The sequence below is a fragment of the Gallus gallus genome, chromosome 15, assembly GCF_016699485.2.
Source record: "Gallus gallus isolate bGalGal1 chromosome 15, bGalGal1.mat.broiler.GRCg7b, whole genome shotgun sequence".
In the NCBI taxonomy this organism is placed as follows: domain Eukaryota; kingdom Metazoa; phylum Chordata; class Aves; order Galliformes; family Phasianidae; genus Gallus; species Gallus gallus.
In genome coordinates this window covers 12,486,740-12,508,006 of record NC_052546.1, presented here as the reverse complement: position 1 = coordinate 12,508,006, position 21,267 = coordinate 12,486,740, and the positions used below count along the sequence as shown (strand labels likewise).

The window sequence follows — 21,267 nt, the reverse complement described above, 5'->3', positions numbered from 1 at the left end:
CCCCGTGTTTGCAGCCAACACGTGTAATCTGTTCAGCCCTTGTCAGACAAAACAGTTTTGCCGTAAGACAGCGATTCCCAGAGGGGAAAGGGGCGAAGTGAAAATACTTTATCAGCTGTGTACATATGTAACGTGGTAGCCTGGCTGCAAAGCAAAGCCTCTTTCCCTTTGAAAGCCAGGCAGGGGCGGGAGGCAGCTGCCTGCAAGAGGGGACAGAAGTGACACAGGCAGAGCCGAATGCACCACAGCCCCAGCCCCACTCCCTTATCACCCTTATCCACTCATCAGGACAGAATAACCCCATGAATTCAGAATACACCCATGCAAACCTTGAGATTTTGGAAAGCTCTTATTAAAAATGTATGCACGGTTTTTAATGTACACAAATGATCATTTTCTTCATACACAAAGAGCTAATCTCCCAGAGTCCTTGGGGCCAGCGAGGACTCCCACCTCAGTGCTGGAGTCTGAGCGCTGGGCTCCTGCCCTGGTGCTGTGCATACAGGGGGGTCCTGGGGCAGCAGTACAGCTCTGCACTCCGGGGATAGATGGATGGCTGTGGGTACACAACAGGTGCGTGTCCACTGAGAATCCATCAGTTCTCCATCCATCAGCCCTGGGAAAAGAGAATAGAGGCAATGCCATGAAGCAGCCACCTGTCATTGCCGCACAGGTGGGGCTGGAGGAGCTGGGGTGCAGCCCTAGGCCCTGCAATGCCAGGGCAGGGGGGGGATGGGGAGGGAAGGGAAAGGATGAGAGTGGGCAGGCGAGGGGGAATGGCAGGAGTGTGCGTGTGTGTGTGTGTGTGCGTGTGTGTGCTCATCTGGGCGATGCATCACATTGAGATTGTCCCGCATTAAAAATTCACCAGCCAGAGAATTTTCAAGGGATTTGTAGTAATTAGATGACAAAATGCTGGCAAATCTCAGGCTTGCCAAAGATGTTACTCAGGGGTCAAAGACTCGACACTTTTGGCTGGGTAATTTGTAAGTGTCAATCACACTCAGCCATCAGAGGGAAAGCGGAGATCTGAGGGCTGCATCCTAACGAAGCCACAGCTCTGCCTTCCACCTGCAGGGCTGGGTGCAGCACTGCCAGTGCCTGAGCGTGGGGTTTGGGAAGGGCATGCCCGCTCCTGTGTCCCAGCACCCAGCTCCAGGCAGGAGGAGCCGGCCCTGCCTCACAGGTGCTGCCCCAAGCATCCATCCCGTCTTCATCTTCATGCACCAATTTCTCTGTTTTTATCCTTTTTTCTTTCTTTCTTTCTTTCTTCTGGTGGCTTCCTCCATTTTCATCACCTTTATCCCCGTGCAGGTTTTCCCCCTTTCCTCCTCTTGCATCCTGTGTGCACCCGGATGCTCGCGAGCTGCTCCCTGCACAACTGCCGGCTCTGTGCCAGCAGGAAGGCAAAGCTTCTATGCCTGCTGCCAGGTCCTGCAGCCCTCAGGACAGCCCCATTGTGCGGTGAGCAGCAGCAGTCTCAGGCACCGACCCATCCCACGGGCCAGACCCAATCCCAACCCGCAGCTCTGCAAGGCTCTGGTGGGAAGTGTGCTGGGAGGGGGCCGGCCCCGGGCAGGGTGCAGGGTGCTGCTGCTGCCCCTCTGCCCCACGGACCCCCTGGCAGAGCCGTGCTCTGGCTCCCATCGCTTTGCATATTTCTCCAATTCAGGTCACATCGTGCACATATGCCTCAGCCAACGTTTGTTGATATTCTCTCTGCCTCTCTTCCCAGCTCCAGTTTGGGGTGAAAGCCTCCCTTATTAGCCAATTTGGATACCCATTTACTGTGAATTACTGAGCCTGATTATTATTCATGAATGGATAAGTCTGAAATCTCAAGCCCTGCCATGCGATTTCTCCCCCTCTCAGATGCATACATTTTGGGAAGCAGGAGGCAGCGCATCCGTGTCACGCAGTGCTCCAGGGCATGGAGGTGGGCAGGGGCTGCTGGCTGTGTCCAGCAGCAGCGGGGTGAGCAGGACATGCAGAGGCAAGAAGCTCGTGCCCCTACCCCAGCACAGCTGCAGCCAGCACCCCAGAGCCGCCCCACAGCTCAGAACGCTCCCGTTACACCTGCTGTCATTTTAGGGTGCACTGTGTGGGATCCTCCGCATGCAACAAAGAAGTCGGGTCCTTGTCTGCAGAGTGGGAATTAACTCCAACTGTTCTCCAGAGCTGTGATCAGCACTTCCATAATTAATGTATGGGCACAGAGCTGTGTACATACACAGACCCCCCCCCGCCCGCACACATCAAACAGATTTCCCCGATACCAAATTGCCTGAAAAATTAACCAGTGTCAAACTGCTCAACGAGATAAGTATCATTAAGGGAAAAAGAAAATCTTCATTATGTTTGAAGGTATGGAAAAAAGCCCTTGTGAATGTTTTCCAGCCCGTATCCAGACAGGGAAATAACATGTTTTAAAACATATCAAAGGGTTAAATTAATTTTCATTAAAATTTAAATTTGGAAGGCTCCCTCTCTCCTCTCCTCCCTCCTCCCCCCTTTGAACATTTGACTGGCAACCATTTCATATTTCAATCTCGGCAGAACAAATTGAATTAGATGTTGAAACCAAACTCTGCTCTGTTCTCTAAAGCCTACATGCTCTGCTTGCGCTAATCCTTTTCGCCGCCGCTGCAGACCTCAGAGATGCGCAGCAAGAACCCTGCCCTGCCACAAAAGACAATGAGGGGAGGGAAGAAGACAAAAAAAAAAGAAAAGAAAACCAACACGGGGAAATCCAACCTGAACTCGTAGCCCTGCGAGACTCTGCTGAAACTGAGTGCTGGGGGCAGTGTGCGGGCAGGGCCCTGCTTAGCCCTGGCTGCGCTGCACTGCTGGTGCCTCCCTCCCGCTGAGCATCCTTGTCCGACCCTTGTGTTTTACCTAGCAATTTATATATACATTTTTACCCTGCAGCACTTTTCCCATGGATCTTGGGATGGTTTTCATCTTTTCTTGCAGTGACACGTGCCTCCCACCCCTCCCCATCTTTCACTGTCCCTTCCCCAGAGATGTCTCTTTCCCCCAGGCTGAGCTGATGGCAGCCCTCTGACACAAAGGACTCTGCTGCCCACCCTGCTCCCCCACTGTAACCCTCCCAGCCCCACCAGGATCACCACTCATCAACGCTGGGCAAAAAACCATAAACAACAAAGAAAACGCAGAGATTCCAGCACCCTGCACTGAACTCATCCCTACTTCAGCTGATAGCTGCTTTGATAGTGCTGCTCCAGCTCCGTACCTCAGTTTATCCACCTGCACAGTAGGTACAAATATCTGTCTCGGGGCACAGCCTGGGCCTGGGGCCTGGGCACCATGCTGGCGATGCAGCAAGGGGCAGGCATTAGTACCCCACAGCCTGTGATTGAGTCTGGGGGTCAGACCCAGAGCCTGCAGTGCCAGCTCCTCGGAGCAGAGGTGCAGTGTGTGGCACCAGGAAGCAGCAGCAGAGCTGGGAGCACCAGTTCCAGCAGCAGGGCAGAGCTAGGGAGGTTTGCAGACACTGTGGGCAGTGGCACAGCTGTATGCCAGGAACTGGGGCAGGCTGTGTCCAAACAGCTGGGCCTGCCTGGCTCTGGGCACTGCTGCTCCATTCCTTCTCTGGCTGTGTGCTGCAGAGCTAATGACCACTGGATGCATCCTTCAGCTGAGCTGCTCCAGGGGAACAAATACTATCTCGAGGCCATGCGCACACTGCAACATGCTGCGTGAGGCGGGCAGCAATGTAACTCTGCTGGGACTGCCCCTGCAGCCGTGTAACCCAGCTGGGATTGTTCCTGTCCCTGTGGGGTCTGCAAGGAGGTGGGGGAAAGGAAGCATGCACCAAGCATGGCTCTGAGCCACCCGTATCCCTGCCACATGTCCTCAGGAGCTGTCCCCCCCCGCGGCACTGTGTCTTGCTGCAGCCCGAGGCACATCCTGCAGGGCCAGCTGTGCCATACCCACCTCACCATGCTGGAGACTGGCTAGAGGGCTTCATCCTTGTTGCCCTCCTCCTCCTCTAGCTGCTCCAGGATCTCACCCAACATCTCTGATCGTTTCTTCTTCTTTGGGGAATCTGTAGAGGCACAGGTGAGAGAAAAACGAAGGTGAGGGTCACAACGGGGTGTATGAACCACGTGCAGCCCCGTCCTGCCCCACCAACCCCAAGGACACCACCAAGAAGCTGTCTCTGTACCCACAGCACCTTTGCTCCAAGGTTCTGCTGGAAGCCACGTGCCTATCTCCAGTCAACACGTGACAATGCCAACCCTTTAATGCAGTTCACCCATCCCACGTTAAAGAGCAGCTGCAGGAGATGTCCAGACACCAGGCTGGTCCCTCGGGGCCAGACCCCAGTCCTAGTGGAGCTCAGATGATGCTGCAGGCCTGCAGTGCTGGATCCACCTGCTCCATGCTAGGTGCATGGCAGTGCCACGTCCCCCCGCTGGGCGCAGAGTGCCCTCTGCAGAAGCCACCCCCCCACTCCCTGCCAGCGGCTGCAGAGCACATGGAGAACAGCTGTTTGAATCCTGCTTCAGACATCAAAAGCCTCGCCGGGTTTCTCAAACAAACAAACATACCATAGGACTGAAGAAAAGGTGTAAAATAAATAAATGGAACAAGCTGTGCGTTTTCTTTTAGTATTACAGCTGCTGCGGGAGATAAACAACAAGTAAATGTCACAAAACATCAATACAGAAGAAATTAACCTGACAAAAGCTCACATCCCCCTCCTCTACCTCCCCCAGCTCGGAACAGTTTTGCATTTCTGGAGTTCCCACCTAACGATTTTATTTTTCAATTAATTCCTTGTCAGAGTGCCAGGGCCCGCCTGCTCCTGGGGGCTATGGGAAGGGGTGCAGCTGCCACCCCAGGCCCCATGCACAGCTCTGCCCCATCAGGGCACTCACAGACACAAAAAAAGGATGGCCAAGGCCAGAGGAAGGCCCTAACCCAGCTCCTGCTGCCCGCTGCCCTGAGCTGAGGTGAGACAGCACCAAGAGTGGTCTCAGCTCCCCACATCCACTGCACACACACCCGGGGTGTAGGGACATCCTGACCCTGCAGCCCCTCAGAGGCACACTACAACTGCACTGCCCCATGCAGTCACCTACACCCCATACACCGACACCCACGCCATGCCATGTGCCACCAGGCAGCCCATGGCCACCTGACAGGGAGGCAAAAGAGTAATAAAGAGATAACATAATAAAGGGTGGAAGAGGATCGGTCGGATGTCCATTCTGCTGCTCCAGGCTGGTTAGGGTTTGCCACTAACGATCCCATTTACTCCCTTTAAACAATAGCCAAAGCTGGGGGCGGGCCGGCGGGGATTACGGCGGGATTACACCGTGGCGGGGCTGCGGATGCCACGCTAATCCTGCAGGGTTTACTCTCTGGCTACGGCATGTGTTTGCATTAGTTACAGATGCGCTCTCAGAAAAAAAAGAAGAAAAAAAAAGAGAAAGAAGGAAAGAGAAAGAAAGACAATACAAAGGGAGCCACAATGGATGGGGAAGCGGCAGCTCGGGGGCTGCAGCTTGGAGGGGGAACAATCGGGGGCTCAGCCCCTGCCCTCCTCTCTCTGCCCTCTCCTACCCAAACAAGGGCTGGACCCGGACCCCAACCCCAGCCCCACGGCTCCCACTGCTTCGTCCCCCAGTAGAAGCCAGCCCTTCCCCTTCCTGTGCTTGGTGCAGCATTCCCATCTGTCAGTTAATTCTCTGATCGATGGTGAGGAGCAGGAGGAGCGCCCGGCGCAGCTGGCACCCACGTTAGTGCTGGCAGGAGGCTGGCGACCCGCTGGCACGGTGCTCCCAACACAGGTCGATGGACACAAGGTGGATGAGAGCGGGACATGGTGCAGCCACATTGCCTGCGGTGGGCGTGGAGGAAAAGGGATTCAAACCAAACGAGGTGGGGTGGATGGGTGGATGGACAGACGGATGGATGGATGGACGGACAGATAGTTGGATGGATGTGTAGGTTTGCATGCTGCCAGTACGCGGACAGGGGGATGCTCATGAATGCAAACAAACAGTTCTGGGTGGGATCGCAGAGCACCAGGTGCTGTGCAGTAAGGCAAGAGGCCCTGCTCCATCCTACTGTGTTGAATCTTTGGAAATGATGGTTCAGATGTGACCTGAGTACTATGACAAATGCCCCTACAGATGAGACCTGGGGACCAGACCTCTCCAACCTAACAAACAAGACCCGAGGGGTCAAATTTGTGTAAGCAATGTCCAGAAGTAAGGTGCCTGACTGCAGCAGAGGGAGGCAATGCTGAGATGGGGAGTGCTCCATCTCCTGCAGCCCAGCTCTGGGCATCAGGAAGCGTTTCTGTGCTGAGACCAAACTGATGAGATGATGCTGATGATCAAACCCCAGAGCTGCTGGGGGGGGGCAACCAGGTCTTAACTATGCCAGGGAGCTGTGTTGTGCAGAGCCTGGCCCTGTGCTGTGCCATGAGCTGTGCCACTTGGAGTCTGGCCATGGGCTGTGCCATGAGCTGTGCTGCCTGGAGCCTGGCTCCACACTGCTGCTGGGAGCTACATCCCAGAGGGCACATCCATCTCTAGGTAGTGCCTGTCCTCCCTGTTCCCCACGCATGCCTGCAGCTGTATGCACAGGCTGTTATACACAGCAGACATCACCGGGACCCTTAAGGTCTTCTCATTGAGGTGCTGGAGCAGGTCCAAAGAAGGGCAACAAGGCTTGTGAAAGGCTTGGAGAATACGCCCTATGAGGAGAGGATGAGGGAACTGGGGCTGTTTAGTCTGTGGAAAAGGAGGCTGAGGGGAGACCTTATTGCTCTCTTCCAATATCTGAAAGGTGCTTACAGTGAAGTGGGGTTGGTCTCTTCTCACTGGTGACAGGATGAGGGGAAATGGCCTCAAGTTGTGCCAGGGCAAGTTTAGGTTGGATATCAGGAAACACTTCTTTACAGAAAGGGTTGTTAAGCACTGGAATAGGCTCCCCAGGGAGGTGGTTGAGTCTCCATCCTTGGATGTGTTTAAAAACTGTTTGGATGTGGTGCTCAGGGACATGACTTGGCAGAGGATTGTTAGTTAGGGTAGTATGGTTAGGTTATGGTTGGACTCAATGGTCTTTAAGGCCTTTTCCAACCTGAGTGATTCTATGGTTCTATGGTTCTCAGCGCCCATCCTGGAACTCAGCCCATGTCCCCCCCCCCACACATCTAGCTCCCACCCACCTCTTCTCCCTCATCCACAGCCTCCAGTACTGGGAACAGTGCTTTGCGCATCCCCACTGTGCTGTGCCACCCCTGGTGACAGGCAGGTGTGATGACAGAGGTAAGGGATGCTGCAGGGGATTCGGGAGGAGAGCATCGATCTCCAGCTCAGTCCTCCAACCCAGGGGAGCCCTTCCTACATAAATATTTGCCAAGCCATGCGTTTGCACTGTCAATGGCTGTCAATAGCAGCCTGCAGTGCTGCTATCTGCCGAGCTGTCACTCTCGGGCACCTGATCCAAACAGCACTCTCTGGATCCCACCCGATGGTCACATTATTTGTTCTTTGTAACCAAGCTTCTCTGTGACCGCATCACCCTCCCAGTGTCCATCCCTGACCACGCTCTCTTTCTGGGAGGTTATCTGTGTGGCACAGTGCCACCAGGGCTGCTCATCCCCTGCCGTTCCCATCTCTGCAGCACTGCAGGGTGCCGGCACAGCAGAGCCTGCAGCTGGCACGGAGAGCCCTGGTGCTGCCAGTGTAGTGGGTAATTGGTACATATGCCTGGCCATGTCAGACAAAGCAGCCAGCCTGCAGCCCTCTGCTCCACCTGCACAGAGCTGCACACTCTAATCCCTGAGCACAGCAGTTTCTCTGCAGTGTTAACAAGTAATTGGCCTTGGCTGGGGATATGTGCAAGGTCCTCCTGTAGCAATGGGAAAGATGGACTGGGACATGGGCCACAGTGTGCCCACTTCTTCTGGGTGGGGAAGGGCTGGCGCAGCGTGGCTGTGTGCCAGCAGGTCAGTGCCAGCTGGGTGTGCCAGCAGCCAGGAGGATGCTTTACCGTGGAAGTGGTCAGCTGTCCTCCGCCTCAGGGCCTCCACCGTCTCCTCCGTGTCTGCCCACTCCAGGACCAGCCTGCGACCGTACAAGTGCGTGCTGTGGCACAGGGCATTGAATGCTTTCTGAAGATTAAAGTGGAAAAAAAAAAAAGGAGAAAATAAGAAGTAAGGAAAAACAAAGATGTCCCTCCCTTTGCCCTGAATCTGAAAGGGAGAGAACACCCTGCTCCGAGCACTTTGCTCTGACAGGGCAGGATTCATCTCCATCAGCACCTTTGGCCTGATCATTTATCTTCCACACATCTGCAAAGAGCAATCATCACCCACCAGCCCCACGGGCTGCAGCAGGAGCCCCGCACAGCTGCTCAACTCTGGGTGCAGCCCTGGGACAGCCCTGGGGCCAGGAGAGCTGCTGCCCAGCGAGGTGGGGGGCAGTGCAGGGGGTCAGGTAGCATCTGGCCCTGTTGGCACTGTGGCAGCACGTGCCTTTGAGAAGGGAAAGGAAGATGCAAATAACTGCTTGGTGCACCTCGGAACCCCCCATTCCACACTGGCACAGCAAAGCACAACCCAATGTCAGCAGAGGCTGCTCTGAGTCCATCAGCAGGACAACGAGTCTCAGTGTGTACCAGGAAGGCTGCCGTCCCCTTGCCTTCCCCCTGCTTTCTCCCTGCCTTCCCTTCGCCTTCACAATCAGCCATGCAGAAACCATCTCTTGCTGACACTGAACATAAGCAAGCTGGCCAGCATGGTTGTGCAATACATAGCTAGGCATGGGGCAGAGCAAAGAATCCAGCATGCTCTTTAAAAACCCTCAGCCAGCATTAGGATTAAGTAAAATCATAAAGTCTGTAAACTCACTCTGGGCACAGCAGACAAAAACACACCCATCTGTTCAAGCCCCGCAGAGATATGGCAGTGAGGGACACAGTTAGTGGGCATGGTGGGGATGGGTGGGGGTTGGACTTTGTGATCTTAGAGGTCTTTTCCAACCTTAACAATTCAGTGGTTCTGACTCTCCATAACTCCCGTAACTCCCATTCCCTGCACCCTGCTGGCATATCAGTGCTCTCCATCTCTCCACCGTGCCACCCCCACAGACCCACACAGGCCTCATTTCTGGGGAGTGTGCTTCCCTATGAGGGGTTGCAGCCTACTGCAGCTACAGCTGCCTGTATTTGCCACTGCTGTTGTTTTAAAGGCCCATTTCCACTCAGAATGGGATCCAATTAGCAGAGCAATGTGTTGGCTTAAACAAACACTCGGGGGGAGCGGCAGTGGGGAGCTGTGATGGCTGTTTGCGTTGGCACAAAGAGCCATTGCCATCGCCTGGCAAAAAACGGCAGCGCTCACCATCGGCTCTCATTTGTTCATTTTGACTTCTGGGTTGCTCACAAGCTGCAGCACCAGGCAGAGGGGGCTGCAGGACAGGGCACAGGAACACACAGCATCCTCCAGACCCACTGTGCAGACAGAGGGCTGCCGTGTGATGGAGGAACCTGCTGGTGGGACACGGGAGGTGCGCAGCTCCTGCCCAGCCCCAGCGCTCCTGCACGTGGGAGAAGCAGAGCGCTGAGTGCTGCGGGGCTCCCCAGGCTGGGGCTGCAGAGGAGGAGCCGTGCGCTTCAGGTGAAAAACACCCAATGTCGTTTCCTTTGGAAACCAATGAAAATAAACAAGTTGAATTCAGTGCTTTGAGGGAGGTACGTACTACCTCAGCAAAAAGAGAGGATACACCAATGATAAGGGTGGAGGAGAGTAATGCTCCCCCCAAGCATTCACATGGCCTGACATCTTCCTGTGAGAAGGGGAAATGTGCCATTGCTGCCACTGCACAAAAAAACCAACCAAACAACCAAACAACAACAAAAAAAAACCCACCAAAAGACAGGGAGGAGAAAAACACATTTGAACGACAGGAGAAGTGCAAAGGGAGGACGAGCAGACCGCCTGTGGGCACAGGATGCTGCTGGGGGCTGCACCCGCTGCGGGCTGAGCACTGCGCTGCACAGGACAGCTGGGCTGCGGTGCTGCGGCCATCCCTGCGTGCTCCGTTAATTCGAGGACAGGGCTGCTTTGCCTGCAGCCCCCTGCCGTGCTCTGTTAAACACTCAAGCTGAAGAGCCTCGGGCTGGCGGCATTGGAGGGACAAAGGGTCACCACCATTAGAAGACTGATACATTTCCCTTCTTCACAAGAAGCAGTCCCACCCGAGGATGCTTGCAGCACCGCCAGCTGCACACAGGATTTTTCCTTCCATGTGTGCACATTTCTAAAGGGCTGGTGTCTTTCCCAAAAGGGCAATTTCTATTTGGAGACCAGATGTATTTTTATATCGACGAGGGAGAAAAGTGGAAACTTGGCTCCCAGTTAATAGTTTAAAAATAAAAACAATCCCACAACAATTCCGCGCAGGGAACTTCAGGAAACGTATCCCACGGTTAACGCTTCCGTACCCGGAGTCGATACTGCATGCAAGGTGCCCACCTGGTGCCCACCGGGACCACCCCACAGCCCCAGGGACAGCCACAGGGAGCAAACCCCATGGGCTCAGCCCCAGGGCTGCAGTGGGAGCCCACACCTCTGTCTCCGCTTTGGAGAACCTCCGCAGGCGTTTTGTCACGGCTCAGAGAAAGACAAACGAGGAGGTCACAGGTTTTAAATGCCCAACAAAGCCACCGTAACTGTTCTATTATAAAAGCATCATGTTTTATAAGACGCTTATAAGCGATTTCCAAATTACCACTCTTAGGGAAAAAAAAAAAGTCATTGATCGTCTGCAGCCATTCAGCTCAGAGGTCTCCAGGCCCACTCCCCTCCTCTCTCATTTCACTTAGCAATAAACTCTCAGCCAATTATGGCTGTGTTTACAATATTCAGGATCCTATTCATCAATACACAGCACATCCTTTTCCAGACGGCCAATGGAGTGTACTTGATGTGCCACTTGTGAGACAATTAAATCCCTAAAAGAGAAGAGGTTTGGAAAAAAAAAAAAAAGAAGGAAGGAAGGAAGAAAAGCTGCTTTGCTGGAAAAGAAGAGGAACCCTCAGAGTGATCTTTCTCAGGGCTCGAGCTCCAGGGCTGTCACTGTGTTGTGGGACCAGGGGAGTGCTGGTCCTTGCCAGATGCTGGCAGCAGGAGCACCTGGAGCAGCGCACCTCTGTCCTGCACCCGGATGCTCCACATGAAGCAGGAAGTGCAGCTGGCAGAGGCTCTGTCTGAGCAGAGGTGTCCCAAAGCAGAGCTGTCCTGGAGGTGCGCAGCCTGGAGAGGAGCACAGTGCTGAGGACTAACATAGAAACCCTATGTGCTGTGTTATAGAGGAGGTCATGCTGGAACAGATGATCTAATAGTCCCTTGTGATCTTGGATCAATGGGTCCTGTCTAAAAATATAAACATAGGCTATGCCTGCTCCCTGCTCATCCCTCCATCATCTCTGCTCATGATCTTGAAAACTGGGAGTGGTTTCAGGTGGTAACACCACAGTGATGACCCCTGGCCCACACCCAGAGCCACTCCTCCTCCAGATCCCACAGACCATCAGCAGCAGGGACACCCAAACAGCACCTTCACAACAACCTGCACCCACTGCACCAGAGACACACCACAAAACAAAGCTGCCCAGCACAGTCTGCAGTCCTGGCGGTGCTACCTGCTGGCTGGGAGCACTGCCCAGCACACCAGGTGCTGCCCTGCCTCCTGCAAACATGCTGTGCTGGTAGGAGCAAACCCTCCCCGAGGCTGACTCTCCATGCCAGGAGTGCTGGAGGACAGGGGTTGGGACATGGCTGCTGTCACTGCTCTCTGAGCGGGTACTCCTTGTTCAGAGCTCAGACCCAGCCAGCACTGCTCAGGTCCCCAGGATGTTCTCCTGCAAGGTGCTCCACGAAGCACTTTGAAAAGAGTGATACTGTGATAGAATTTCTTTTCCTTCCCGTGAGCCACCTCTGGTCAGCCAGCTCAAGCAGGACCACATGGGACCATTTGTTTTCTGAGCGTGAAGCCCATGCCATGTCCCAGAGACAGCTGTGCCCAGGAGCCCTGGGCAGCAGCTCCGTAACAGTAGCGTCTTGGCTACTGTTAGCACTACTGTTAGTGTCTGGTGGCTGTTAGCACTGCTCTGTAAGCCATTCCTCCCACAGGCAGAGGCTGGCAGGTCTGAAGCACGGTACTGCAAGGCACTGCTGTCCCAGCAGCCATTCCTGGCTTTCCCCACAGCCACAGAGAAGAGCTGTTCAGAAGTCACCTCCGGAGGGGACTCAGAGTGTTGGTTTCAGTGGGGGTGACAGTATGCCAATGTCCCAAATGCAGACACAAAGCACCTTGGGGGCTGCCCACCTTCGGGGTTTGGCTCCATTGTAGCTCTGTGGTGAGTTCAACAGCGTGTCAGACCTGGGGTAAGCTCCAGCAAGCAGCCCCCAAATCCCACTGGTCCAGGAAAGGGATGGGAAGGGAATGAACCTCACCTTGGCATCCTGCTTGGTGAGGAAATCCACAAAGCCAAAGCCGCGGTGTGAGCCTGTTCCTGCCATCTTCTTGGGCAGCCGGACAGTCTTCAGCTCCCCAAAGGTACTGTGAACAAGAGGGGGAGAAGTGAGGACACTGAGACTGATGGGAGGGCCATGCTTATATCCAGACCATGGCACTTTAAGCTGCAGGCAGCCCTGAGGCTGAGCAATCCATGCAGTGAGGCCACCCACTTCCTGTGAGGAAAAGCACCCCCAGTGCACCTCGTAACAGCTGGAAGCTCTGCTGGTTCCCAAAGGCCATTCACCCATCCTGCCGACACCTACACAGAGCAAACACCTCCCTTGGTGTAACTTCTGTATCTCCCCTCCTTTGAGGAGATGAGCAGAAAGCAGGGCCCTTGGGCAGGGCTGTGCCTGCAGCCAGATCCAAGGTATGGGCGCCCTGCAGCCCCCACCCCAGTGCCAGGAGCATGACTCCAGCACAGCTCACTGTGTGCCACCCCTGGGAATCCAGGATAATGCCTGTGTTCTGCCTGTGTCCAAGCTCCAGCTTCCCCTCTCCTCACTTCCATTTATCAAACACATATGCACAAACTGCAACCAATAAATATTAAATGCAGACCGGGTCGGACTGGATGTGTTATTTTATTTGAAAACCTACACACACGCGCACACATACAAAAGGATGCAGCAGTGCCAGAGAGCACCTGGGAATAAACACAGTAAAGGCCGTAAATGCTCTCATGAAATGATATAAGCTAAATCTGGGAGTTAACCCGGCGCTCTGGCAGCATGACCAGGCATCCATCCACCCAATTTCCCGAGGCAACGCGCTGTGTAAATGCACCATGATGAAGCCTCAAAATGAATCCGCACGCCTCCTCCTCGGGGCTGCTTGAGCTCTCCCTCCCTCGTGCCCCCTTTGGGCCACTGCCATGAAAACAAACAAACAAATCCCCCTGAGGGGATGCATGGCCTCAGCTGCAGGGTTGTGTGTGGGGCACAGTGTTCCCATGGGGCACAGAGCTCTGTGTCCCTGTGGGTGCTGGGTGCTCTGGGGAGGGGGTTCAGAGGCGGCCAACAAGAGGGCTCCTGGCCCAAAGAAGTGCAAACTGAGCCCTCACCTGACACACCAGGGGTGCCCCACTGCATTATCTGTGGGAAATGGGATGTGTAGCATGGGGGAACAGAATGTTGGTTGAAGTGCTACAGCATTGCTCTGTGCACAAAAGCACCAAGCACCTCCCTTGGGTACCACACCAAGAACTGATGCACAGCACAGGGAACAACAGAACAGCACAGTGAACGCCAGCAGGGTGGCTATGGGGAGCACAGGGGAGATGTGGGGATGCAGAACAGCAGAGGGAAGAAGTTGGCTGCAAATAAACCAACAGTGGGGTCAACCTGGAGCGGCATGTCTGTGGGATCAGGGTGGCAGTGGAGCAGCTGTGGGGCAGCTGAGCCAGGACAGCAGCACCCAGGACAGCACTGCAATGCTCAGCAGGGCAGTGGGGGACAGGACTGGCCCTGCCGGGCTGAGAAGCAAAACACTCCCCTGCTGCGGCGTTAATTAGAAACCACAACACAGCAATTACCATCCAGGAGCTGTGAATGAAGTGGTGAGCCCGGGCCTTTAATGTTTTCCTCTCCAGCGCCAGGCAGAGGCTCACACCTCTCTTTTCCAATTATTTCCTCCAGATTTGGGGAGGATGGGAGGGAGAAGCAGAGGTGGGGAAACCCAATTACCCTCTGCAGAGCAAGGCTCCTTGGGCTGGGCCAGCCGCAAAGCCCCTGGGAGCAGTGCTGGCAGCGGGGACAGGGACACGGCTTGTCCCAGTGGGGCGACAAGAAGGAAGGAAGCAGATGGTATGTAAGGAGGTAACCTGCAGCTCTCCGATGGGAGTGCCAGACAGACCAACGTCCTGGCTGAGGCTGTGACCAGCTGTGTGATAACCACTGAAGGTGCACACTTGGTGACAGCACACGGTGTGTTGGGCTCTGCCCACTTTCTGGAGGTGTTTGTGCATCCTCCATTGGCCGCACATGCAGGATGGGCTCAGGGGGTGTTCTGCAGGAACCTTCTTCCTCCTTGTGCAGAACAAAGTCCTCAGATACATACTGATGTCTCACTGCATGGGATGGTCCTAAATCAGGAAAAAAACCCAATGCCAATGATGGCATGAGAAGTTGGCCGGGGATGCACGACGCAGGCTCAGGACAGAGCTCGCGCAGCGTTCCCGCTCACCACAATGGCTCTGGAAGGGGACACAGGACCCAAGCAAGATGAGAACTCCCCCCTTGCACAGCCACATCCCTGCAGCGCACCTCTGCTCAAACTCATTTCTTCAACGCACAACAGTCACTGTCACGTTGCTTTTTTCCCCTCTCCTTTCACCCTCAAACAGGACCTTCCATCCCCCAGTAAATTATGTCCACGCCTGCCTCTGCTTCCGTGCCAATGTGCTGATTACAGAGGAAAAAGGAAGAAAAGGGAAAAAAAAGAATGCTTCTTTCTGTTCCCCCACCCTGGAAGCAGGGCCCTGCCAGCGGCTGTGCCGGGAGAGCTGCCGGCCCACCCCATGAGGGAGTTAATGAGATCCGCACGGACGGCCCTCCCGCCCCCCGCTGCAGGACTCGGGCTGACTCCACTTCGGCTAATCCCATTACAAGAAAATAACGTGGATAATTCAAGCTAATGAAATCGTTACAAGAATGCGGACAGCCAGGGGTGGACATTCAGAGCCAATTTAACACTCCTCGGTGTTGTTATCCCAGCACAGGAAATATCTGAAAGGAGGAAGGGAAAGGAAGGGAGAAAAAAAGCCCTCCTCCCTTGTTAGCTTAAATCCTGTTAGGGAGTTCAGGAATTAATCTGCCACCTATCTCCCCCATTACTGTTATCACCAGCACCATCACTGCCATCTCCTCGGTAACCCCGCAGCTGGGATGAGGGGCACGCAGGGCAGGGGGGGCACCTGCAGAGGGGCACAGCAGCTCCAGGGCACAGCCAGCCACCAACAGCCGGAGCCCTCCATGTCTCCAGCCAGTGGCAGCTGTCCCTGTCCTGCACCCAGGCAATGGCAATGCCCGATGCCACCACAGACAGCTCCAGCGCAGTGCCGTCTGCACGGCTCCCAGCCTTGGGCTGCCCCAACACTCAGTCCTGGGGAGCTTTGGGACACTGCTTGTGAGGGAACAGAGGGGCTGAAGGACACACCGGGCTTCCCCAGGAGGTAGGTGCTGAAGCCAGCCTTTCCATTGGGAACACCACTTGACTCGCTCTGATGGAAGGAGCTCACCAAAACGGGGAGCAGCACTTCCAAAGGCTCTGCAGGCTGGAGATGGCCACCAGGCTCAGCTCCCTGCCCTGGCAGCCTTAGAAAGCCAACCCTTACCCACTGCTCGAGCTGATGGTTGCTGCTTACCAGCCGTACACAGACACACAAAGCTTGTCAGCCAGTGAAGGCATGTGGGATTAAGAAAAGAAACAGTGCAACACGACCTGAGCATTCAGTACGTGGGACAGAGCCAAGGCCCTGTGCACAGTATCAAGGGCAGAAAGGTAGCTGCAAGAAGGACCCCCCAGCAGCACAGGGGCATGGGCAGGTGCTGACGGCCAGGACATGCAGAGCAGCATGCCCAGGACACAGATCCTCTATGAGAGGACAGGGCCCATGAGCACCACGCTGCTGTGCTGCAGGGAGGGGATGCTTCAGGCCCTGCAGGAGGCTCTTCCCTCCCCGTGCCATGCAGACTCTTGATGCACAGAGGGGTTTTGTATGTTTGCGCCATACACCAGCAGCATCCACCTCTGACCCAGGACTTACTGTCATCGAGTTCACAGGAAAGCACTGCCAGCCCTGTTCCTACCCCTGGACATGCCTGGGACAAGCAGCTCTGTTGCATTTCTTGGGTGCTCTCTGGCGAACATGCCTAATTACATCCAGACGGTGCTTTTGGCACACCTGCTGCAGCAACTGTTCATCTTGCTGACAACTAAAAGAGCATCATTTGCAAAGTTTGCTAGGAAGGAAAGCCAATTAGCATGTCGCCGGCCGGGCACAAGGATCCCCGTGCACCATCTCTGCCCAGCATGCACAGGCCCTTCGTGCTCATTCGCTCCTTCTGCTTTGGCTCCTGCAGTTGGGAACACACAGAGAAGACCCAAAAGCAAAGTGGAGGGTGGCAGAGCAGGCAGCCTGCTGTCACCTGGCTGACCCCCACAGGATGCATGTGGTGCCCACAAGGCAGAGCTGTGCTGAACAGGGAGCCCAAAAGCCAGCCAGAGGTGTTGGGAGAAACACCCTCTGCCCCTCTATGCTCCTGTTAGGGGGCTGCTGCCTCCTGCCTTCCTCCCTGTGGCAGCTCAGTGCTCACACGGGACCCCACCAAGGCTCCGGGAGTCCCTGAGGCTCCTGCTAAGGGCTCTCAGGCTCTGTTCTGGGGGTCTCAGCAGCCCCAGGGCCTCCCTCCCTCCCAGGACACACGACACAAGCATGGGGGCTGTTTCTCCCTTGCCTCAACTGCTTGCTTAAAAATGTAGCAAAACATTTTACCCCTTCTCGATTTATTTTCTTTAACGTTGCTTATGAGAGACCTTATCAAAAGCTTTCTGAAATTCCAAGTAAATTAGTCATTAGGCAGGTTTTCAGAGCAGTAATTAGGCCACTCCATGCCCCTGATGTATTATTTACCTGAGAAGATATACATAATTAGGGCTCTTCTTTATAACTGGTATTACACGCACTAAATTCTACTCCAGTCTATCGTGTAATTACGCAATTAGGCTGCATGCTAAACAGAAAGAAACCAATTCTGAAAACCAAGCAAAAAGGGGGACAAAAAAAGCCCGGTAATTATTATTTTTTAAATCCTCCATCAGCAGCACAGTGGCAGGTTTTAAAATTTTAATATCCCTCCACTTAAGTCATTTTAAACAGGTGCTAGCACCAGGCTTGGTTTCGTAACGCTGTCATGTTTAATCCCGCTCCATGGGGCTTAGCACGGTGCTGGGATGCGGCTCCTTACCAGGGTCTGCCTCACGGCTGGAAGCACTTCTTGCTTTGGCAAGGCCAAAGACTCAAGCCCAGGACTCGCCGAGCATGCTGACACCCCCTGGGAAGACACCTGGGCAGTATCTGCAATTACTTTCATGCTTAAAGATTCATTACTTAAAGCACGAACGGATCTCCTTCTGTACTTCTCCATCCCAATGCTCAGGGTGGCAAAGGAAAGGCACACTGCTGGGTTAGGCACGGCACCAGCTGGACAGCACTGCAGGCACCAGGAGAACTAGGCTGACACCCCTACATCCCAAACCCATGGAACTGGAATCTGTGCATGGACTTCACACCCACAGCACTCTGTGGAGCTCCTGAGCCGTGCAGCTCCAGCACAGCACCACAAAGGAGCAGGGCTGAGGAGTGGTGGTGCCTGCATGTTGGGATTTCAAAGCAACCCGCAGCCCAAACAGCACCGAGACTGAGGATTCATCTCTTCCTGGTTCTTTTGAAAATCCTGATCAGAGCACAGCTACAGTCAGAAATAAGTTATGCTAAAAATAGTGCTTGCAGGAGGGCCTGGTACAAATCTCCTTTGCTCTGTGTTCCTTATGAGTCAGCTGGTTTCAAAGAGAGAAGAAGAATTTGTGCAACTGGCAAAGCACTAAACATGAGAAGGGGGATGCAGCTGTGCCCTGAAGCCCCCAGAGGGATGCACAGGGCACCCCGTGTGGAAAACAGCACTGCTGCAGGACACTGGCCGCAACCTTGTACCTACAGGCAGAAACCAGCACAGACCTGACTGTACAACCACCTGCACTGAGCTGGAGAACAAATATAGAAGCAAGGAGGTATTTATAGGCAGAGAGATATTTTAACATCGCTCTGCTTTAAAGAGAATCCTTATTTAAGCCTTGTCCCTGTAAAGCTGCAGGATGACTTCGAAAAATAACCAGATTAATTATTTTCATCAGGAGAACACAGAAACACGTAGGGAAGATCAAATGCATGCAAATGCGTTCAGAACGCGGAAGCCTGAGTGAAGCGCTTGTATTCTGGTGCCTCAGTACAGCAAGGATGGCGACATCTGAGCACAGCACAGCGCACACAGCTCCCACAGCCACATCCGAGCTCCTCAGACCAGGAGGAGACAAAGGATGTGGAGCAGAGCACGGCTCAGCAGCAGCACCGCCGCCAGTTGTCAGGTTGCATGCAGCTGGGTGCGCTGCAGAAGCACTGTAAGCACAGGAATATTTCCGGATGTTCTGTGTGTTCCCACAGCTTGCACCACAACTGAGAGAGAGCAGCAGAGCCCGGGGTAGGAAGCAACCACCCCAATGCTGCACCACTGGGACAGTGCGCTGACCGAGCCCCATTCCGTGCTCCATGCTGACACAGCTGCAGGCTCAGGAGCTGTCCTTGTGTGCCACGCACATCCCAGCACTGCTGCTTCCTCCTGCCCTGAACCTACACTCCGATAAGGCACACTTAAAGTGCTCCTGCTTCCAGATGGTGATGCCCCCCATGTGCCAAATCCACGGTGCAGGTGAGGGGCTGAATGCAAAGGGCTTCTGTTGGGGGTACGGGGTGTGCACTCTCCCCTTTACCTGCTTCACCTGCAGCACAAAGCAGCACCGGCAAGCGGGAGCTCCCTGCTACAGGAGGAGAAGCGGATGCTGAAGCATTCCTGCAGAGCACCACGCACCTCGGCTCTGCTGGCTGCTGCATGCAGTGCTCTAGCTGAGGAGGGCTGGGAGCTCCCTGCAAGCTGCTGGGGGGAGAGCAGAGCAGGGCACCCGCAGGGCTGGGGCTGATGAAGAGCTACAGCTGCGTGCCAGTAGCACGCTGCAGGGCACACGTCAGAGGAGGGAATCTACAGGAAAAGGGAACTCAACAGGAGATATGGGAAATGGAGATGGGAAAGCATGAATGAGATGCTTGGGGGAAGATTAAAGAACACAAAATAATGCCTGACTCATTGCCACTCAGCTGGTTAATGGTATCAGAAAGCACTGGCACTGAGCAGCACTGCGTGCTGGCAGCAGCAGTCTGCGTGCCATTTTCCATCCACCACCATAGTCCTGTGGTACTGGTAGGAATCCAGCAGCCATGCACCCTCTTCAGCCTCGGGGGTAAGAAGTGATGTGGGCATATGGAGAGCCCCCTTTCCTCAGGGAAACGGCTTGTGAGAGCGAGCAGGTCCTATAGGTTGCAGGATGGCTAGCATCAGCTCCTGCCCAAGGGTGGGCAGAGTTGTCCCTCTAAGCCCGTTGCACATCGGGGAACCGAAGCGTGCTGCCACCTGGGGGGGCCACATGCCGCAGGGAGCACAGCCATGGGGTGGCGATGGGAGACAGGGAGGAGACAGCCTGACCCTTTTAGCCTAAACCCACAAAAAAAAAAAAAAATAGAATATTACGAAGTGAAGGAGGCGATGTAGGCAGTGTAGCAGGAGAGCTGGGCTGCGGTGGTGTGCAGTGACAGGGGAGGTGAGAAGGGACCTGCCAGCAGCATCTCCTCTGCCTGCAGGCAGGGCAGGGTGGCTGCTCTTCCCCCCGCCCCCGCTACTGCAGCACACCTCATTTCATGAGGTTCTTGCAAAAGCAGTGGAGTGGAAAAAGATCAGCAGGAGTGGGTGGCTGGAGAATCACCACAGGGCCCTGGGCCCTCACAGGCAGTGGGAGCCCAACCCTGCTGGGAGGGGGGAGGGGGGGCCATGGTCATGGGGACAGGGGCTGCAGCTCTCTCCATGAGCATCCCCATGGCAGGCGGAGATGGGCACTCCCCCCCTTCCTGGATGCTGACAGGAGAGACAGTGCAGTCCTGCGTGACAGCATGAAATTAATATGATTTTGGGGGAAGCTGGCAGTGAGTAATGAGCATCTGAAATACCTCAGCTCTGTACCCCCCCGCCCCCAAACTCATTTAACCCTTCGGCTGCTGGCACAGCCATGCAGGGAAAGGGACAGAGGACAAGAAGTCAGACCCAAGCTGGGGAGAAGCAAGAGGGAGCAACAGTCCATCCACCATTGAGTATGCAGAAAGCAGAGCATCTTCCTAGGACCAGCTCCCCAAGCCCCTAACAAAACCTTGGTCTGAAAATAGGCACCGTGGAAGAGGTGGTATGTGAGCTGCTGGCCACCTAACAAGGGTCCGTCCCTAGCACCGCACTCCTGGGAGGAAGAGCTGCAGGAGCTGCCCGCGCTCCCTTGGATCAGGCTGTCATGTTTTGGATCTCTGCCTGATGCCTGGAAGTGCTCAGCTGGTTCAGGTGCTGCTGAGGGAGGAGCAAAGGCAGGCGAGAAGGCAGATGGCAGCGGGCTCTGCCTTGGCTTGGTTTCATCAGGAAAAGCAGTGTGCGGGCAGGAGCGCAGACAAATGCTCATAGTGCCATCGGCAGCAGAAGCCAACAGCAAGCAGTTGGACACAGGGAGCCCTGGGCAGGGCCTGCCTGGAGCAGCAAGAGACCAGCTTCAGGGCTGGAAACCCACGGGAGAGGGAGAGGAAGAAATGCTGCAGTGGGCAGCAATGTAAATAGAGATGCAAAATGATGACACAGTGTCATCGTGAGCTGGAAACTGTAATTCATTAGGGGCTCGTTCAGGACCTTCTTGTGAAGTGAGACAGAAAAATACTCACACGTATGCTAGCAAAATACATGAGAGGTGGCTGGGCCAACATCAAGCTAAGAAATGACACAGGGTAGAATTTTAAAATCAAGAAAACAATCACCTTGATTGCTCCGTGTGCTAAAAGCTGAGA

At 54.7% G+C, this 21,267-nt stretch overlaps 1 protein-coding gene across 1 annotated transcript in view; it reads right to left on the bottom strand.

Annotated features, from left to right (window-relative positions):
• Positions 1–330: 330 nt before the first annotated feature.
• The window catches only part of RBM19 (RNA binding motif protein 19), a 47,959-nt gene continuing 27,022 nt past the window's right edge, over positions 331–21,267 (bottom strand). The window contains 4 exon segments of the mRNA NM_001039268.2: positions 331–616; positions 3,958–4,069; positions 8,035–8,155; positions 12,503–12,608. Coding sequence (NP_001034357.2) covers positions 3,978–4,069; positions 8,035–8,155; positions 12,503–12,608 — 319 coding nt within the window. The 3' untranslated portion in view covers positions 331–616; positions 3,958–3,977.